The 19,553-nt window shown below is 39.6% G+C and overlaps 1 protein-coding gene across 1 annotated transcript in view; it reads right to left on the bottom strand.

Moving 5' to 3' along the window:
- ADAMTS19 (ADAM metallopeptidase with thrombospondin type 1 motif 19) overlaps positions 1 to 19,553 on the bottom strand; it is a 282,005-nt gene that overhangs the window by 121,044 nt on the left and 141,408 nt on the right. The window contains exons 9-10 of the mRNA XM_075543100.1: positions 2,904 to 3,044; positions 823 to 973 (exon numbers count right to left, since the gene is read on the bottom strand). Coding sequence (XP_075399215.1) covers positions 823 to 973; positions 2,904 to 3,044 — 292 coding nt within the window. The remainder of the gene's footprint in view (positions 1 to 822; positions 974 to 2,903; positions 3,045 to 19,553) is intronic.

The following is a 19,553-nucleotide window of genomic DNA, read 5'->3' as shown; positions in this document are numbered from 1 at the left end:
TCGGGGAAGAATATTAAATATACCCGGGAACGCTAGGAGAACAAATGAATCTGTGTTGAAAGAAGTATATCCAGACTGATTTTTGAAAATAAGAATGGTGAGACTTTGTATCATGTATTTTGGGTATATTGTCAGGTGGAACCAATCCCTAGAGAAGAGCTTGGTATAAGAGAGAGTTGGGAAAAGACAGGAAGATCCTGAGGGATACGGACCAATAGTGGCTGCAACAATGGGCGAAAACATAGCAATATTTGCGAGGATAGCTCACCACCTGGCAGTGTTCGTTCTTTTGTGTATAATGTTGTCATGGCTTAGAACTAACTCCAAAGCACTGAACAGTAGCAACCAAAGTGCTGTCTTATAAATTCTGCTTAGTTTATCATTATAGGTTTACCTTTTTTCATCTAGGACAACTATTGAGAAAATGAAATCTCTATTTTTTCTTATGTAAAACATCTTTTCTAAATCTCATGCTCATTTTCATACAATATATGCATTACATTTTTTTCACAGCTATCTTATAAGAAAGTAAGAACCAGCATAATTCAAATACTTTACTGACATCAATGCCATTTTCCAAATAGAAATTACTGGCTCATTTCTTTTTTCTATCACTTCTAGTACATAAGGGGAAATAGGCAGAAAACTTGGCATACAAAAAAATCAAAAACTTTCTTTCTGGGATTGCGGTACTTTTGATCCCCAAACTCTAAAGTGAAGTAGTCGTCAGTCAATAACCTCAAGCAATACTCTTTCAATGAGTCCTTCTAAAGAGTGAATGTTAATGCATCCTTAAAACACCCCTCTGGACATGCACTTTACCCGCATTTCTTGACAAAAGGAGGCCAGTGGTCCAAAGAGAATCTGACACTGCTCGTCCACCGTGTAGGTCATCACCGGTAGCTTGGAGGGAACCAGTACAGAATTCACACTCTGGGGATTGGTCTGTAACAAGCAGCTGCTGGCCTTTGACCTGGAAACATGCAGAAAGGTACAGAATTGTGAGTTGAGTATGATCGATTATTTTTATCATTTGGTATATTAATAGGGAACATTTTATAATATTAAATACACATTGCCTCTTATGCTCATTTGTTGACTGTTTTATTAAATGTGTGTAGAAATTATCCCATAGATGAGACTCATTTATGTATCATTCTTAAGATTAATCATAAATAACAATAATATTCAACTTAATAACATTTATCCTGTAAAGAACTTTGATAAAGTTTGCATATCTCTGTGAAGTTGGGGTTATATTATGAATTTGTTAAATGAAGAAACTCAAAAGAGAGTAATTTGCCCAAAAATATTGAGTAAAGGTAAGAATATATCTACAAAATGATTTTAAAGAGTGTAATGAAAACATTCTTGAGTGTTAATGGTAAGGATATTTTTAAACTTCACATTGATTTGTAACACAACTACTACTTGTGAAGTGGCATCTAATTTAAACAAAGTTCTGATTCCCATGAAGACAGCCGTACAATGTTATTCGTGTTACTTAAAAAATCACCGAGACTCGCCGAAGGGCTACTGACAAAGTCATGTTCCAAATATGCCCAACAGAACCTCCAGAGCAGCGGTTCTCAACCTTCCTGGTGCCGCGACCCTCTAACACAGCTCCTCATGTGGTGGTGACCCCCCAACCATAAAGTTATTCTCCTTGCTACTTCATAACTGTCATTTTGCTACTGTTATGAATCATAATGTAAATATCTGATATGCAGGGCATATTTTCATTGTTACAAATTGAACATAATTAAATAATAGTGATTATTCAAAAATAATATGTAAATATTTATTGTGAAATATTTATTTCTAAGTACAAATAAATGAAATTTTGTCTTGAAGCATGGTGTAGCATGTGTAACAGTCTTCACGCCAGGTACTCATATGTGGGCGTATCTGCATTTCGGTGGACCCGCTTGGAGAGGGATAGAGGAGCAGCGTCTCAGTTTCTAAGACCATCGGAAACATGTGTTTTCTGATGGTCTTAGGCGATTCCTGTGAAAGGGTTGTTTGACCCCCCCCCCAAAGGGGTCATGACCCACAGGTTGAGAACTGCTCTCTAGAGTATCAGGACAAAAACATGCCACAAATACATTGGACACATTTCAGAATGGAATCATGCTACTATAATAAACATGATATTTTATAGGTTTTAGGATACATCTTACAGGAAATATTGCTGCCAAATTAAATGATATGAAAGAATTAGCAAAAACTTTCGGTACAGTGAATTTATCTAGGTAGGTGTTCATATATTCTTATTTAATTATATTTTCTGATACTTTAAGCATCTAGTTCTCTCTCCAACTCATTGCTAACTAAAAAGAGAATACTACAGAATACTTCAAAATGAAAATTAAGACTAGTATTTTTTACTTTTTTCTTCTACTAGACAGAAGCTCGGTGTTACAATCTTTGAAAATGGTAAAGAAGAGAATAGAGGTCTATTATAATCATAGTAACCATTGAGTACTGAGAAAAGGTTAAGAACTTAAAAGTATAAATGGGAAATATGGGAATTCTGCTAAAGAACTTCCCGTGATAACAGATGTGTTACATGATGAATGATGAGGGCACTTCTCCTGAGAGACATTAAGGTGGCAACCAAATACCTTTTTAAAATGATATATTAGTATTTCAATCTCACAAATCATGTTGTCCATATTTTCGTTTGGAAAGTGTAGCAACCAAAGGCCGATGAATTTAAAACATACGTGCTAATCCCCACCATGATACAATAGAAGGGCTCCTCTGGGAAGCCAAATGGCTGGACTCCTTTCCCCACCCCCCCATTCCCTTTCTGACCTGCCACCCTGCCTTTCTTGTGCTGTAGAGGAAGCAGGCACACCAAAAGCATTCACCGCACAACAATGATAAGTGACCCCAAGTACCTGAGAAATCTTTCCAAATCTTCCTTGCTACACCGTGACCATGACACATCACCAAGATTTTGTCCTTTAATCCATTCACCAGACATGATATGAAGACCATCAGCACAGGATGGGTGGTCATTGTCATGGTTAATGCCCATGCTGATCCAGCATACAATTAAAATGAAAAAGAGATTTGCATTAAGTAGTATACTTTTAAACCATTTCATAACTTCAATTAAATAACACCTAAAAGAGTGGAGAAAGATTATTTTTAAAAATCAACATAAAACTCAATTTCAGATTATGGTAATTTATTTTTTTAATTTGCTATCCCACTAAGTGGTAGATATTTTTATTTAGTTGAAAACATTTTTACCACCTACCTGCAAAATAGCATTTTAGGTCACCTATATCAAAATGATTTAATGATACCTTTTTTACATTACAGTACGTATAAAACATTAAATCGAAACCAAATTTATGGCCACCGAGTCAATTCTGACTCATAGCAACCCTATGAAAAAGGGAAAAAACTACTCTTGCTAAGTTTCTTAGATTGTAACTTTTTTTTGTTTAATTATTGTAGCTCTTTAGGGAAGGAGAAAGCCTTATTTTCCTACAGAGGAGTTTGGTTGGTCCTTTAGAGCCGCTGACCTTGGGATTAACAACTCAACTCGTAACCTCTAAGCTGCCAGGGATTCCCGAAGAAATGCAGAAAGAAGGCATTCAATTCTTGCTCAACTCAGAAATCATGTGAAATCATAATCTTGTACTATTGTTAGCTGTATTTCATTACACCATCGTAACCTGGCTCAAAGAACACATCTGTTTCTTGTGAGTCCCTCCACATTCTTGACCATCATCTATTTCCCATGAATCCCAAATGTTTCTTTAGGGCTTTTTTCGAAGAACCTCACATCTCTAGTTCAATATTTTAGAAGCCCGTTCTTGAATCCAGCATGTCTAAACTTTGCACACATAATTTTCTTACAAACCTCTGTCTATTCATGGGCCTCCTGCTATTTCATGCCTTCACTATCTAGTCAATCTGCCCAAATCAAGCAATGTCCAATTACGCGAGCCCTGGAGATGTAATGGTTTATGTGTAGGGTTGCTATCTGAAAGTCCAGCAGTTCAAATCCACAGGCAGTTCCACCAAAGGCGGGGTTGGAAGTGGAGCCTCGGCTTTCTACTCCAGTAAACAGTTGCAGTCTCTGAAACCCACAGGGGGTCGCTATGAGTCAGCATGGACTCCATAGCATGAGTTTGGTTTTGGTATCTCCCAAGTTAGCACATAGGCTCTCCTTATTTACTAAGTGGTGTGAGGGTTGTGGTGTAGTTAGTGGGTTACATGTTGGGCTGCTAACTACAAGGTCAGCAGTTCAAACCACCAGCTGCTCTGCTGAAGAACTCCAAGGCTTCCAGCTCTTAGAACTTCACAGCCTGGGACACCCACAGGCGCACTTCCCCGAGTCAGGGTTTCTGTGAGTCCGCACTGATTCAATGGCAGTGAGTTTAGAGCACATGGCACGAATGGTTAATCTTTTGACTACAAACCCAAAAGTTGGTTGTTCAAACCTTCCCAGTGGATTCGCAGATGAAAGACTAGTCGGTTTACACCGAAAATATTAGAGCCCAGGAACACTATGGAGCATAGTTTTACTCTGCAACTCACAGGCCATCTGTCAGAAATGATTGGACAGAAATTAATTCTGTGTTATTCATTTTGCTTAGGGGTAATTCCTGAAAATGTTCTTGCTGTCATTAGGTGCCATCAAATCTGTTCTGACCCATCGAGCCACTGTGCACAACAGAACGAAACACTGCCTGGTCTCCCACCATCCTCACAATTGTTCCTCTGCGTGAGCACAAAGATACAGCCACCTTGTCAATTCATGTCACGGAGGACCTATCCCTGCCAATAATACCCTCAATTATTCCTCTCCACTCGGGTTCTTTATGTTTCAACTGTTGCTATTAAGGAGGTTTAAGTCTCTCATATGATATTTTAGCCAATTGATACTGAGGTGACTATAACTCATGATGATCCCATGTGTGCTCAAGGAGAATTGTACTCCATAAAGTATTCAATTACTGATTTATTCTTTTTTTTTTTGTGGAAGTTGATTGCCAGTCTGTTCTTCTACAGCATCCCTGGGTAGAATCAAATATATAAATGTTCAGTTAAGAACTGAGCCTGTTCAATATTTCTACCATTAAATGACTGGCCATGATATGTCGTGCTGAGAATCATTACAGGGTTCTCCCTGGGTTATGTACCTCTGTTTTTCTCCAGCACTGCCCACCCCATCCCTTTAGCTTTCTCACCTTCCTTGCCAGAGAAAATACTCTCAGTGAACATGCAGGTCAAACACAAGGTAAGTAACACAAGGTAAGTACCATCTAACAATTCTTAGCTCTTTGCACAGGGCCCCTTCACCTTTTCCCATGGTATTTATTGCACTGGGCCTTCATCTACAGCAAATGTCATGTGGTGTCCCAAGTGTCAAGTTGTTTGTCAACTGTCATGTGACTAATAGATTTTAAAGCATTTTATGTGTCATGGATTATGCAAATTGCTTTATAAACTTGAGTTGAGCAATCCTACGAAGCAGGAACTATTGTAATACCCATTTCGCTGATGAGAAGTGACTGTCAAATTGCTGAGGGGCAGAGTCTAGCCTGTTAATCGACATTGAGGCCTCTGTGTGGGCATGGCCTTCTCCTGAGGATTCTGGGAACTCCTATGCTGGTACACTCTCTCTGCTTTATTTCCCTGCAAGAGATTCCTGTCTACAAAACGTATGGAGCTACACTGATGTCGCCAGAGCCTGGAGCTGTACGAGCCACGTAGAGACCCATGCTAGCGCTGAGGTGCTTCTGCCGCCACTGGATCCACATTAACTTTCCATCCACCAGCGTGCGATCTTCCTGCACTCAGCATCATCGTGTGTGCTGCGTGAGTCTGAGGAGGGGCTGACAGACTGGCATCAGACATATGAGCTCAGATAGGACTCATGGACTTGATCTGGACTGGGCTGGGATGTTTTCTCAATATATAATTGCTCTTTACATCTAAAGCTCTTTCTTATACACGTAAAAGTGTCTCTGGATTTGTTTCTCTAGTGTACCTGGACTAACACAATGAGGTTACCCCATGATCAAGTAGTGACATTTGAACTGAAGCAGCCAGCGCTAAAATCCATGTGTTTAACCATAGCACAATTTACATCAGTGCATTTCCACTAGGGCGCCTTCCTGCCTCCAGCCACAATTCCTTTCTTTCAACATTTTTTTTGGTGGATAAATTCGAACTTTACAATAAGCACATGTTATCTCATGGAAGTGTTTTTTTTTAATTGCACTCCACCTGGTCTTACATGTTCTTTATTTTTTCCCACCATCGAATTCTGTGCACATTATTGTCATAGCTTTCCCCACATTGCATTACATGTCTGCATTTCGGGTTAACACTCCAAGTTCTTGAGGGCAGGAATATATTCCTCTAAGAGCCTGACCTAGAGTAGAGGAATCACACTTTATACAAAAACAGCAACAACAACACACACTAAACCAAACTCTTTGCCATCAAGTCAATTCTGACATATCACAACCCTATAGGGCAGGGGAGAATGGTCCATGTGGGTCCCAGAGACTATAATTCTTTACAGGAGTGGAAAGCCTTGTCTTTCTCCCCACGTCTCATACTTTATGACCCGTGTTAAAATGGCGAACCCATCACTTCCTAAGTCAGATACGTTCTATTGAATTTTCTATAATCTGTGAGAATTGTCAGCATTAACTATTAAAATAAAAGATTACCCTCTTTATTTGCTTCGGTGCAAACGCAAACTCCAAACATAAATAAATAAATGTTGACAGTGCGAACTGACATTATTTAGATGCTAGATAAACGAAAGATGCTGTACATAATCCCACAGATTGGCAAAGATGCCTGAAAGGTTTTCTAATGTGACAGGTCTGAAGTAGTCCCCCGCCAACCTCAGTGTCCCATCTCAACCATGGAGTCTGACTGCAGCACATATCGCTCGGTGACCTTGTTTTCCATCGATGGCTCATTCCTCTGTGGAACATGTTGCCTGCTATATCCGTGGCGCTGCAAGCCTTTCAAACCTTGTGCAAATGATATTTCTTTTGAAAGGCAGCTGGTCTATTTCAGAAATAATGAAGCATCTTGAATAATGTGTCCATGTGAAAGAATCAAAGAAACCGTTTCCAGGGCTTAGTAATTTGGAACTTTCCCCAAAGTTAGTGTAATAAGATTTTCCAAATTGGGGAGATTAAAACTTCTCATCCAGATGATCGTTTTCCTTCTGGGATCCTGATTCTCATGTGAAAATTAGCTGCGGCCGTGGAGTGTTCTGATGATTTAAGAATTGTTTACCATTAGTTAATCTTTCCTGAAGCTATTTGACTTGTAACAGAAAAGATTATCATTAAAGTAGAACAATGATTTTTAACCAGACATCTGGAACTGTCTGACAGAAGGCTTGACTTATCCCAGATTTTCTATAAAAGCAAATAATTGTTATCCTTGATCGGTGCCAAACACGATATTAATCATTTATAATGATGATATCACTTAATCCTCACCATATCCGCATAATGTTTCCATTATCTCCCTTTATACTTCGCATGTGAGGGCAGGACTAAGGTTAACAGTAGAGCCAGGCTGACGGATGCTCAGGCAGCCAGATCTGTACACTACCATACTCGAATTCTTCCCTTTCTGGATCAAATCTTTTCACTTATAGAAATGATTTACTGTTTTCTAAGGAATTTCAAATACCTCCTCTCTTAGAATAGATGTTTACATAGAGTACAGTTCTTGTAACCAACGCTCATGCATTGTATGGAAAAGAGTTTATAAGGAATATATTAGCAACACCTCTCCTCAGACTGTGCAACTGAACTACATCTTAATAATTTCAGTTTAAATTCATTTTGACAAAAAGCCTTGGGCAAATAAACTCTCCACTAACATTGTACATGGTTGTCAAGTCAACTGAAAAAATATTTTTATCTTATAAAACTTCGCAACTTGTTTAAAAGTTCCTGCCAGGAAGTTTTGTGATATCCTGGGGAAAACTGGAAAAGCATTTGGATTTTGAAGATGGTCCCTTTTGATGTCCAAAGAGTTAGAGAAGAGGACATTTATGAATTCATTCACATTTTTGTGGGGGGGGTTGGAAAATATTTGGTTTGTAAACAGTAATCCTTTTTAAACCAGTAGACATTTTTGTACTGAAAACACTAGGTTTCCTTTTTCTTTTCTTTTTTTCATGATCTAATATGTCCCTACTCAAAGTCATATTAAATGGAAAAGTTCATATAAAAAACTATCACAATTTGTTATTGAATGGCACAAAGTGACACCGTTTCATATAATCCAATGAGTATACCTGATTTAATGTAATTTCATTGCTGTGCCCATGCAGAAAAAATTAGACATTATGAACTTCAAGAGATTTTTTGTTCCTTTTTTATATTTTAAATCATTTCAACCTTCCCAAAACATACATAGAGTACTGTGAGCATTTGTTGTAAAGTTATGCTGCTTAATGTAGCTCTTCCATCGACAGTTTTGGGTACATCGCTAGTGAATGGGTGACAGTACGCATGAAGATGGTGTTATTAAGTGTCATGGAGTCACTTCTGACCCCAGCGACCACACGTGCCACAGAAGAGAACCTTACCCAGTTCTGTGCCACTCTCTCAATTGTTGTTTGTGCCCATTGCTGCAGCCACTGTGTCAATCCATCTCACTGGGGATCTTCCTCTTTCATTTTTTGTGGTGTACTGTAGCAACCCTACCTCAGGGATTGGCCGATTTTACAATTTCAATGAGTGTAAGAAACAGGCTCCAGAAGGTCTGGGGAGAGGAGGACAGGAAGGGGGAACTGATCACAATGATCTACACATAACCACACCCCTCCAGGGGGAGGAAACTGTATGGTCAGTGTAAGATACGAAAGTAAAAATAATTTATCAGGGGTCACGAGGGTGGGATGAGGGAAGGAGGGAAAAAAGAGGAGCGAGCTGACACCACGGGCTCAAACAGAAAGTGTTTAGAAAATAATGATAGCAACATGGTTACAAATATATTTGATACAATTGATATTTGGATTGTTATAAGATCTGTAAGAGCCCCCAATAAAATGGCCTTAAAATAAAAAAAAAAGAGTCCCAGGAAGATCAAGAAAGAAGAGCCACCCTCAAACAGATGCAGGAAGTAGCAGAGGGACCAGAGGAGCAGCACCAAGCCTCTGAGGCAGACAGTGGCCTTCCCAATTCTAAGAGCTCATGAGGCTGAGAGGCCAAGGACAGGAGAGGTACCTGACAGCATAGATCAGGTGACAGAAGAACCGTACCCCTGGCACTTCATAACATGTTAGTTTCCCTCATAAACCCTATACTCATGAGTATTGGCTCTGACTTTTCTATGGTTATCATGACAAATTTGTGAACCCAATAGGGAAGGAGAATGTGGTGGGAGGGATGGTCGGTGTCCAAATAGGGCAAAGCAGTGGTTCTCAATCTTCCTAATAGCACGACCATTTAATACAGGTCTGCATGTTGGGGGACCCCCAACCATAACATTATTTTTGTTGCTAGTTCATAACTGTAATTTTGCTACTGGTATGAATTTCAAGGTAAATATCTGATATGCAGGATATATTTTCATTGTTACCAATGGAACATAATCAAAACATAGTGATTAATCACAGAAACAACATGTAATTTTATATTATGAAATATTTATTTCTAATTACAAATAGATGAAATTTTGTCTTGAAGCATGGTGTAGCGTGGTGTGTTCGGGTTCTCTAGAGAGACAAAACCAGATTGCTAGTAATTATATATATATTTCTAAAGATAGGTAGATATATAACACAAGAAACGAACTGTTAAATTATATACAGATAGATAGATATATGATACAAGAAATGAACAGTTAAATTATAAAGCAGTACAAATGGCTCAGTGCAGCTCACTCCGTCTGAGAGAGTTATGAGACACTGACAGTCCTTTAAGTTTTGAGGGCCGCCAATTCGTCCTCTGTAGAGAGAGCTAGGCTATATAAGCAAAGGCAGCAAACAGCAAGGCAGGTCACCAACTGTCAGTCCCCAGCTCCAGAGATGTACATTCCAATCGTGTGGTCTTAAAGAGACCTCAACTTACAGCGACACAGTCCACTGGCTAGGCGTCCCACAGGTAGTGTAGCCTGTAAATTGAGGCACAGAACAAGCAAGGCAGCCACACACTGGTCTGATGATTAAAGAGCGAGAGACAAGAAAGGCAAAGGTCACCGAGTCATTTATCTTTCCACCCTTCAATTAATCCCATTTGTGTTTATTGGCCAGGCTGGCACAATAAACTATCACACATGGGCAACAGTATTCATGCTGGGTACTCATGTGGGGGTATCTGCAAGTGGGCAGACCTGCCTGGAGAGTCTCTTGGTTGCTAAGACCATCAGATGGCATTCCAATGGTCTTAGGTGACCCCTGTGAAAGGGTCGTGTTGACCCCCCCAAAGGGGCCGCGACCCACAGGTTGAGAACCACTGGGGTAAAGGATGGAGGATGGAGACTTGGTCTGACCTCTGCCCAAGGCAACTGCCATTGGCTAGTGTGAATTGAACTTTCTTTCTCTTTTGTTTAATTACAGGAAGTCAGATGTGGCCACCCAGCCATTTCCTCAGCAATAAAAAAACAATTTGGGAAAAATGTAAAATTAGAAGACCTTAAACACTAGAGGACCTATGAAAAAAATAATAAATGATGACTTTTCTATATGTAATGTTGTTGTCAGGTACCATCGAGTAGGTTCCACTCACAGTGATCATATGGACAAGGAAACAAACCATTACCCAGTCTGTGGCAGCCTCCCACTGTTCCAATGAGCACACTGTCACAGCCGCCGCATCTTCCTCTTCCATAGTCCCTCTGCTGCCGCAAGCATGGTGCCTTTCTGCAGGGACTGGTTCCCCTTAGTTTCTAAGGCACGCGAGATGAAGTCTTGTTGTCATGGCATATAAAGAGCATTCGGCTGTATTTCTTCCAGGACACATTTGTTTGTTCTCATGGCATTTCATAATCTAGTCAATATCCTTTACAAACACGATAGTACAAACACACCAGCTCTTCCTCAGTCTTCCATATTCGTTGTCTAATTGTGCAGTCATGTGAAGCAACTGAAAATCCCAATGCTTGACTCAGGTGCACCTTAGTCCTCACAGTGACATCTTTCTTATTTAGCACTGCAGTGCGTTCTTATTCAGCCGATTTGCCCCATGCAATACCTCACTTGATTTCTTGACCACTGTTTCCATGGACGTTAGTTGTGAATTCAAATGAAATCCTTGTCAACTTCTATCTTTGCTCCATTTATTATCATCTTTCTTCTAAATTCCCGAAATATCTGTTGTCCATTCCTTCCCTTTCATCTCTACTGCTTTCACCAAAACAAGAACCCTGACTTTTCAGTAATGCAACAAAGGCCTGATCGACCTCATACCCCTGCAATCTCCCCTCATTAGGCGATATTTCAGTTACATTAGTTTCTTTTAAAAAAAACCACAAATTTAATCTTTAATAGTTGTGTAATACTTTTTTTCCTGGAGCTCTTTCTTCAAACCTGGGAGCAAGCTCAGCCAGGTGTGACCCTGGTCATTTTACAGTCCAGGTAGCTGATGGGTAAAAATTGGTGCTTCCCATTTTTACTTGCTTAGAAAAAATCTGGAATCTTTTAAAAGAACTCAGATTCCAATTGGGTGGGTCTCAAGTGGGGTCTGATTTTTTTTTAAATCATTTCATTGGGGGGTCATACAGCTCTTATCACAATCCATGCAAACAGCCATTGTGTCCAGCACATTTGAACATTTGTTGCCATCATCATTTTTAAAACAAATGAGGAGTTGATACCAAGGACTCAAGCAGAAAGAAAATGTCACAGTAGTTTTGATGAAAATGCATGCATATGATAATGCTAGCTGTCTGTTCAAGATGTTTCAATTTTACGGATTTCTGGATCTCCCCACAGAGAGAAATCAAAGTGTGGAGATAAGGCCTGAGTGACTGCATCTTCACACTTTTCCAGATGATTCTTAGTCACTCAAAATATTGAGAAGCACCAATCTATGAGATGAAATCTAAACTCTTATCCTGTTATTGAAACCATCTGTAAACTGGCTTTAACCCAATTTTCATTTGAAGAATTAATTCCAGGCCACCCCTATTACATAATTCCTCTCTGTCGTAATGTGTCCACCTGCTTACTTGCAGTTGCAAATACAACCCCAATTTTATGACCCTTTTTGATAAAGGACAGGATCCTCTGATGGTGTAGCGGGCTATGTTTGTCCTGCTGAACGCACAGTGAACCATTTGAACTGACCAGTTACTCAGTGAGAGAAAGATGAAGCTTTGGGCTCTCTTGGAAATTTTGCAGCCTAGTCAACCCTCTCTAGGTTCACTGTGAATCAGATCCAACTTCATGGCAGTGTGTTTTTCTATAAAGGACACATCAATAATTCAAGCTTCTATTTTCAAGGAGCCCTTAACATTGGTGAACTTCACTCATGTTATGGAAGACGGAAAAGAAATACTTGTGTTTTTGATGGATTTTAATTAACTATATAAAACATTTCCACTAAGAATGGAAATGTTCAGAGTACAATAAGTGTCATAATTTATCTTAAATTAATTGATTCATTGGTTGCATAGAATCATAAATAACTCCCCTCCATCAAGTGAATTCCGACTCCTAGACACTCTATAGTTAGGATTAGAACTGGCCTGTATCATCTGTCTCATACAGACCGGCTGGTAGTTTCTAACTGCTGACCTGTTAGTTAGCAACCAACACGTAGCCCACTACAGCACCAGGGATCCTTACAGAGAATTAGAGGCCACTAATCCACTGCCATCATTAGATCCTGACTCCCAAAGATCCTGTAGAGCAGTGTTTGCAACCTTCCTAATGCAGCGACCCTTTAACACAGTTCCTCGTGTTGTGGTGACTCCGAACCATAACATTATTTTCATTGCTACTTTATAACTGCCATTTTGCTATTATGAATCAGATGACCCCTGTGAAAGGGTCATTTGACCCCCAAAGGGGCCGTGACTCACAGGTTGAGAGCCGCTGCTCTAGAGGGTTTCCATGAAGGCAGGGATTTACAGAAGCAGTTTCATCTTTCTCCCCAGCCTGGCTGGTAGCTTAGCACGACTGACCTCATGGGCAGCAGCCCAACACCGAGACCCCAGCCCCACCGGAGCTCCAACGACTCGGTCAGTAAACGGAACAGCCTCTCATTGACTTAAGTCATGAGCTGGCTTAAACAAACCCAAACAATAATCTTCTCAAGGTCGTCTATTTGTCTTACCTTAACGGACTTAGGTGCCAGTGTACATAAAAGAAATGCAAATGAAAGCCAGTCCTTCTAAGGCCATTTGTGGGCTGGGTTTTCTTTCGACCACCTACTCACGGTGACAACTACATTTGGAGTCTCGGGTGGGGGTGCTACCACAGATGCACTGGCAGAAGTTCCCTTTTGATCACTGGCTTGGAGAAATTCCTTTAGCTAGTGCTTTTGCCTAAATAGAGGATCAAATACCAAACAAACTAACAAAGCTAACAACATCCACTGGGCACTTTCTGCTTTTACATAAGAGTATTTGTAACAAGTACCATAACCATACTACCTGTCATTATCACTCATCCCTACTGTATTACATCCCAACATTGTGCCAGGCAATTACAGGACCACTGATAATAAAAAATAAACCTTGTAACACAAAGTTATTTGCATTTTAGAGATGACCATAATGAGGATTGGCAAATTAAGTGACATGCTCACTGCTCATTCAACTGGCAGACAGGAATCAAATCCAGCTAATTCATTCTGCCGGTGATCTACCCACTTGGGTTATTTCTACCATCACCAAAGATATGCGTACTGGAAGGAGATACCTGAGGATTTTGTTACAGAGAAGTTCAGAGTACAATTTGGAGATAGTAAATTTATGTGTGCTCACCAATTTTGGTATCACAAAGAGTATTAATTACAAAATAGCTTTGAAGCTTTTAAGGAGTAACAAATGTCTAAGGATAAGTAGGAACATATTTAGTTTTTATTTATAGCATTTCACGATTATTTCAAGTTTTGCCCATCTAAAAGACCTATGTGGGGGAAGATTCTTTTTCACTGGTCCCTATTTACTTCTATTTGTCTGCTCTCTCTTTAAAATATCCCTGTTCTTTCTCATAGCCAATCCACTGTGGTTCATAAATATAGAAGACAAAAGTTAGCGTGCCTTTATAGACATTTCTTGTTTTGTTGCCAGTAGCACATATAGTTTTTTCATTCTTCAATTTTCTATTAGTTTTACTTTATGTCTAGAGAGTATTTGCATATTGATGGATCCTTTAGTGATTTTATTATTATATCAATGCTTTCTTATTCTACAAATTCTTATGCCAAATTAACTTTATTTTTAGATTATCTCCCCATTTTCTCACTGCTGATGTTGTGCTTATTACAAAGTCATTGTTGTCTCCTTCCTTATTTTTTAAACCATTTTATGAGGACATCATGCAGACATCATAAATGGAATTGTTCAGTCTTTTCAAGAAGTGTTGTACAATCTCTACTACACTCCATTTCAAACATTTCCTTCTTTCTTATTCTCCTGTTACCAGCTCCCCCTTCCTTCCTCACCTCTCCTGCTGTACCCACCCAGAAACCATTCATCTAGATTTAGATTCATCCATCCTGGGTTCTCTGTAGTGAAAAATCATAAAAACGCATAACAAAGTCAACTAAGCTACCAACAATTACACAATACAAAATAGATAAACCCTAGTTTGAAAGAAAATAGAAAAATGTATTTCAAAGGAGACAAAATGATAAGATTTTAACCATTCAAGAGAGATTGTTCAGTTTAATCTATTACTATTGTCTCTATAATGTTCTCTGTCTGATAACCAAGCTATTCCCATTGCTCAAACGAAGTGGGAGGGGAATCACCTGACACCTATTCTTGAGTAGAAGCTGCAAATGTATCTTGGGTTTCCACTGCTATCCATGGACTTCTGCACATTAGAATTTTGCAATGTAAGTTCCAACACCATACACTCCTTTAGATTTTGATTATATGATTGACAATCTTTGCCTCCTGCAGGCTGGTGTGCTTCTTCCATGTCGCATAATTGACATCTCACTTAGGTGGTTGCTTGTTTGAAAAGAAGCCTTAGAGACCCCCAGATGGTATTCTTTCTGACAGCTGGGCACCGGTTAGTTTCTTCGGCACACATTGCGATAGCACGTGTATCTTCCATGTTTCCTTCATGAGGGTGTATATCTTTTGAGCAGGGCCAGGTCTAAGCACCAAGGAGCAAAGATTACATGTGATCCCCAAATACATTCCTGTATCTATGTTTTACATAAACCTCTGGTTCACTTTACAGAATTCTTTGTAATTTTAAGTTAGAGAACATTATAGATCGTTTCTTAATTGTGGGATGAATATCTATCCATCTCCCATGATATTAAGAAATCTTTGTTTCTTGTTAGCAAATCTTCAACAATTTTCTCAATGGTTTTATTTACCTCCCTCCTTCTGGCATTCTGATTACACACAAAAATCTCCCCTTAATACTGTTATACAAAATTAGGCTTTCTTTGTTTTCTCCCCCCAGTATATTTTCTGATTTTCCTTCACATAAATAAATTGCTGTAGAAGAAATTTTCTTCTTATTCGTCGATTCATCTTTAATTGTTTTGATTCTAGGTGTTTTTGTACTCCTGATGTGTTATTTCCAAAATTTTAGTGTTAATTGTTCAGATTTCTAATAACACTTTTTCAATTCTCTACAAGCTCAGTAATTTTTTCTTGTATTATTTTCTTGAATCGTTTTGCACATTCTTTTGATTTCACTGATTTCGCTTGCATTTCCCTGAGCTCCTGGAAGGGTCTGTTATGAGGTGGCATCGCGTCTGTTCCAACCATACTGACTGACCTTCAGCACAACAGGTGGCATTCTCCTTGCCACCCTCATACCCTTCCCATACCTGAGCCCGTGCACACAGTCACTTTGTCAACCCAACTGTCTTTTTCTCTGCCCCTTCACTTTACCAAGCACAATACCCTTCTACAGGAACTGGTCTCCCCTTTGACAGGAGATGTTGAATCTTCTGACAGGAGTTGGAAGGAAGGAAGGTATGGGATCATTAAAAGTAAAAGGTCATTAAAAGACAACAACGAAGGAGAAGTGAAAATGAACATCAGAAGGTACTATGAAACTTGACAGCCAACATAGAGAAGCTAAAGGAAAAAAGAAGAAATGATGAAATACATTGCCTGCACAGAAAATTTCAAAGGGCAACTAATGAAAAAAAAGAAATATTGTAATAAAATATTCAAAAACATGGCATAAGAATGCCACAAAGTAAAAATGCATCCAACACATCACAAACGTACAAAACTGAAGGGAGAATCCAAGCCTCGGATGGCCTTATTTGAAGGATTCGATGGGCAAACACTGCACAAGGCTGGAAGAAGCCAAAGAATAGGGAAAGAAAGTACAGTCCCTGTGAAACAAAGAACTGGTCAACACGCAACATGCCCAGCGGCGGCATAGGGTCCAGAGCTGATGGTGCTGATGGGAGCTGCACAACTGCAGGAGGAAACAAGGCAACAGGAATTGGATGGACGAGCAAGGGAAATGATTCAAGTTCACGCAACACTGGAAGCACTCATTTTCTATGCCAAAAAATTTGGAAGAGAGCTATCTGGCTAAACAACAGGAAGGGATCAGTGACCCAGGAGAGTGTGGAAATTATTGAACACTATTATTAATATTGCATGCAAGCAAAATATTCCTGAAGATAATCCAAAAATGGTTGCGACAGGATCTGGACAGGGGCTGCCAGAAATGAATCTTGGTGAAAAGCAAAGAATGCCAGAAAGACGTTTACTTGCGTTTTATTGACTGTTGCTCTTGCTGTTAGGTGCCATCAGTTAGGTTCCAACTCATTATAACCCTACACCTACCAGAATGGGCGAAACACTGCCCTCCTCACGGATGTTATGTTTGAGCTCAAACTTGCAGCCCCCGTGTCAATCATCTTGCATGATGTCCTTTGCCGGGAACTGGTCTCTCCTGATAGCATATGAGACAAGGTCTCTCCAGATTTGCTTCTTAGGAACATTCTGGCTGTACTTACTCCAAGACAGATTTATTTTTTCTTTTGGCAATCTATAGCACTTTCAATATTCTTCACCAGTACCATAATTCAAAAGCACTGATTATTCTCCAGTCTTCTTTATTCAGTGTTCAACTTTCACATGAATATGAGGTGCCTGAAAACACCATACCTTGAGCCAATCAACTTTAATCCTCAAAGTAGCCTCCTTACTTTTCACTACTTTGTATAAGTCTTGTGGAACACATTTACCTAATTAAATGTGTCACTTAATATATTGACTGCTACTTCCATAAGCACTGGTTGCAGACACACATGATGAAATCCTTGACAATTTGAATCTTTTCACTGTTTATCATGGTGTACTAGTCAGCATGGATTGAAATTTAATGTAAAGAAAGCCAAAATCTTCACACTTGTACCAGGAGACAGCATCAGGATAAACAGAAAAGACGGAGGTTGCTTGCATCCACACTCAATGCGCACGGGATCAGCGGTCAAAAAATCTCACCATATTGCATTGGGCAAATCTGCTGCACCAGACCTCTTTAAAACAGGCTCAAGTTGCTTGTGACCCAAGCCATAATATTTTCTATTTCCTCATATGCATGCGAAAGCTTTGAAATGAATAAGGGAGACTGCAGAAAAAAGGACACATTTGAATGAAAGATGTTGGCACAGAATATTGACAGTGCTATGGGCTTCGAGAACAAAGAAAGCTCTCAGAAGAAGCGCAGTCAGGATGACCCTTAGAAAAAAGGGTCACGCCGTGTACTTAGACGTACTGTCAGCTGCAACCAGTCTCTCGTAGTAATCACCCTGCTTCCTAAAGCAAAAGGTCATTGGGAAGGGGGAAGAGGGTCAACGAGAAGGATTGACACAACGGCTACAATGGTGTCTTAGCAACGCGACAGAAACTAAGAGTGCGCTGTTGTGGGGTGTCTTTGAGACGGTCCTACAGCCAACAGAAAGGAGCACTACTCACTCTGACACTCTCATGATTGTACTTATGTTGGAACCCATTGTTGCAGCCACTGTGCCAAGCTCTCTTACGGAGGGCCTTCCATCTTGGCAAGGATGGCATGGGATTGAAGAATGTTTCATTCTTTTGTACATATGAGCACTATGAGTCCGAATGGACTCAATGGCTCCTAACACCAAGAGCTTCAAGTCCTCATCACTTCGAGCAAGCAAGGTTGTGCCATCTACATATTGAATGTTCTGAATAAGTCATGGCCGATCATGATTTATATATATATATATATTTCTATGTGTTTCCCTGGTGACATAATGGGATAAGGGTTGGATTGCTAACCACAAGGTCAGCAGTTGGAAATCAGTCCCTCTGCAGGAGAAAAGACTTTCTACTCCTGTCAAAACTTTCTACTCCTGTCAAAATTTACATTCTCAGAAACCCACCAGGTCAGTTCCACTCTGTCTCATAGGGTTGCTAGAAATTGGAATCAACCCAATGACAGAGTTTCGGTCACACACGCTCACGCGCATTTATATTATATGCACACACATACATACATATACACGTGTATGTTTTGAAATCATTATCAGTTAATTCTATTATTTTTTTCTTCCTCGGGAGCTTTCCTGGTTCTTTATTTTGTTAGATCAATTGTTAGGAGGCCGTATCCTGTTTCGTTGTTGAATTTGAAGGGTTCTGTTGTGTCAGAGACACTTTGGCATTGTCGCAGTGGTTGGTGTAATGGTTGCACCTTGGGCTGCTTTTCTCAGGTCAACAGTTTGAAACCAACAGCCACCGTGCAGGAGAAAGACGAGGCTTTTAGTACTAAAAGAGCTACACTCTGGGAACCCCCAAGGGCAGCTCTTCTCAAATCTACAGGGTCACTATGAATTCACATCAGCATGGTGGCAGTGAGTATTTACCTGTGGATTATGTGTTCATTTGTTTCACCTTGCTTTACCAATAACACAGTATTAACAGCCACCCAAATATCCATCAGCAGCAAGAAAGTCAAAAGGCATACCGTGACGTAATTTGTAACGCAGTACTCCTCAGCATCAAAAATGAATTAACTACTGGTAAAAATCACAACACGATTACTCTAAAAAACATATTGAACTGAAGAAGCCAAATATAAAAGTAAATGTATGAGGGAAAGTCAAAAGGCATTGCTGTCAATATTCAAGGTCATACATGCAAAGGTTTATTCCAAACAAATTATGCTTAAATACATAATTGAATTAAAAAGGGGGCGTGGACAAGTTCTTTCAACTTTAGTCATCTGATGGTGCCTTCAAAAAAAAAGGTCCAATGAAAACAGTGAAATGTTCGGGGAACTTGTAGAGATGGAAACATGGAAGTGCATAAACGTAGGTGGAGGATATGTCAAAAATAATTAGTATTTTCTAATTTTGAAATTTTTGTTTAATAAAGACTTCTATAATTTTGTATCAATACTC

Source organism: Tenrec ecaudatus, chromosome 2 (assembly GCF_050624435.1).
Source record: "Tenrec ecaudatus isolate mTenEca1 chromosome 2, mTenEca1.hap1, whole genome shotgun sequence".
NCBI classification, from domain to species: Eukaryota; Metazoa; Chordata; class Mammalia; order Afrosoricida; family Tenrecidae; genus Tenrec; species Tenrec ecaudatus.
The sequence above is the reverse complement of the archived record's forward strand: the minus strand, read 5'-3'. Positions and strand labels throughout refer to the sequence as shown.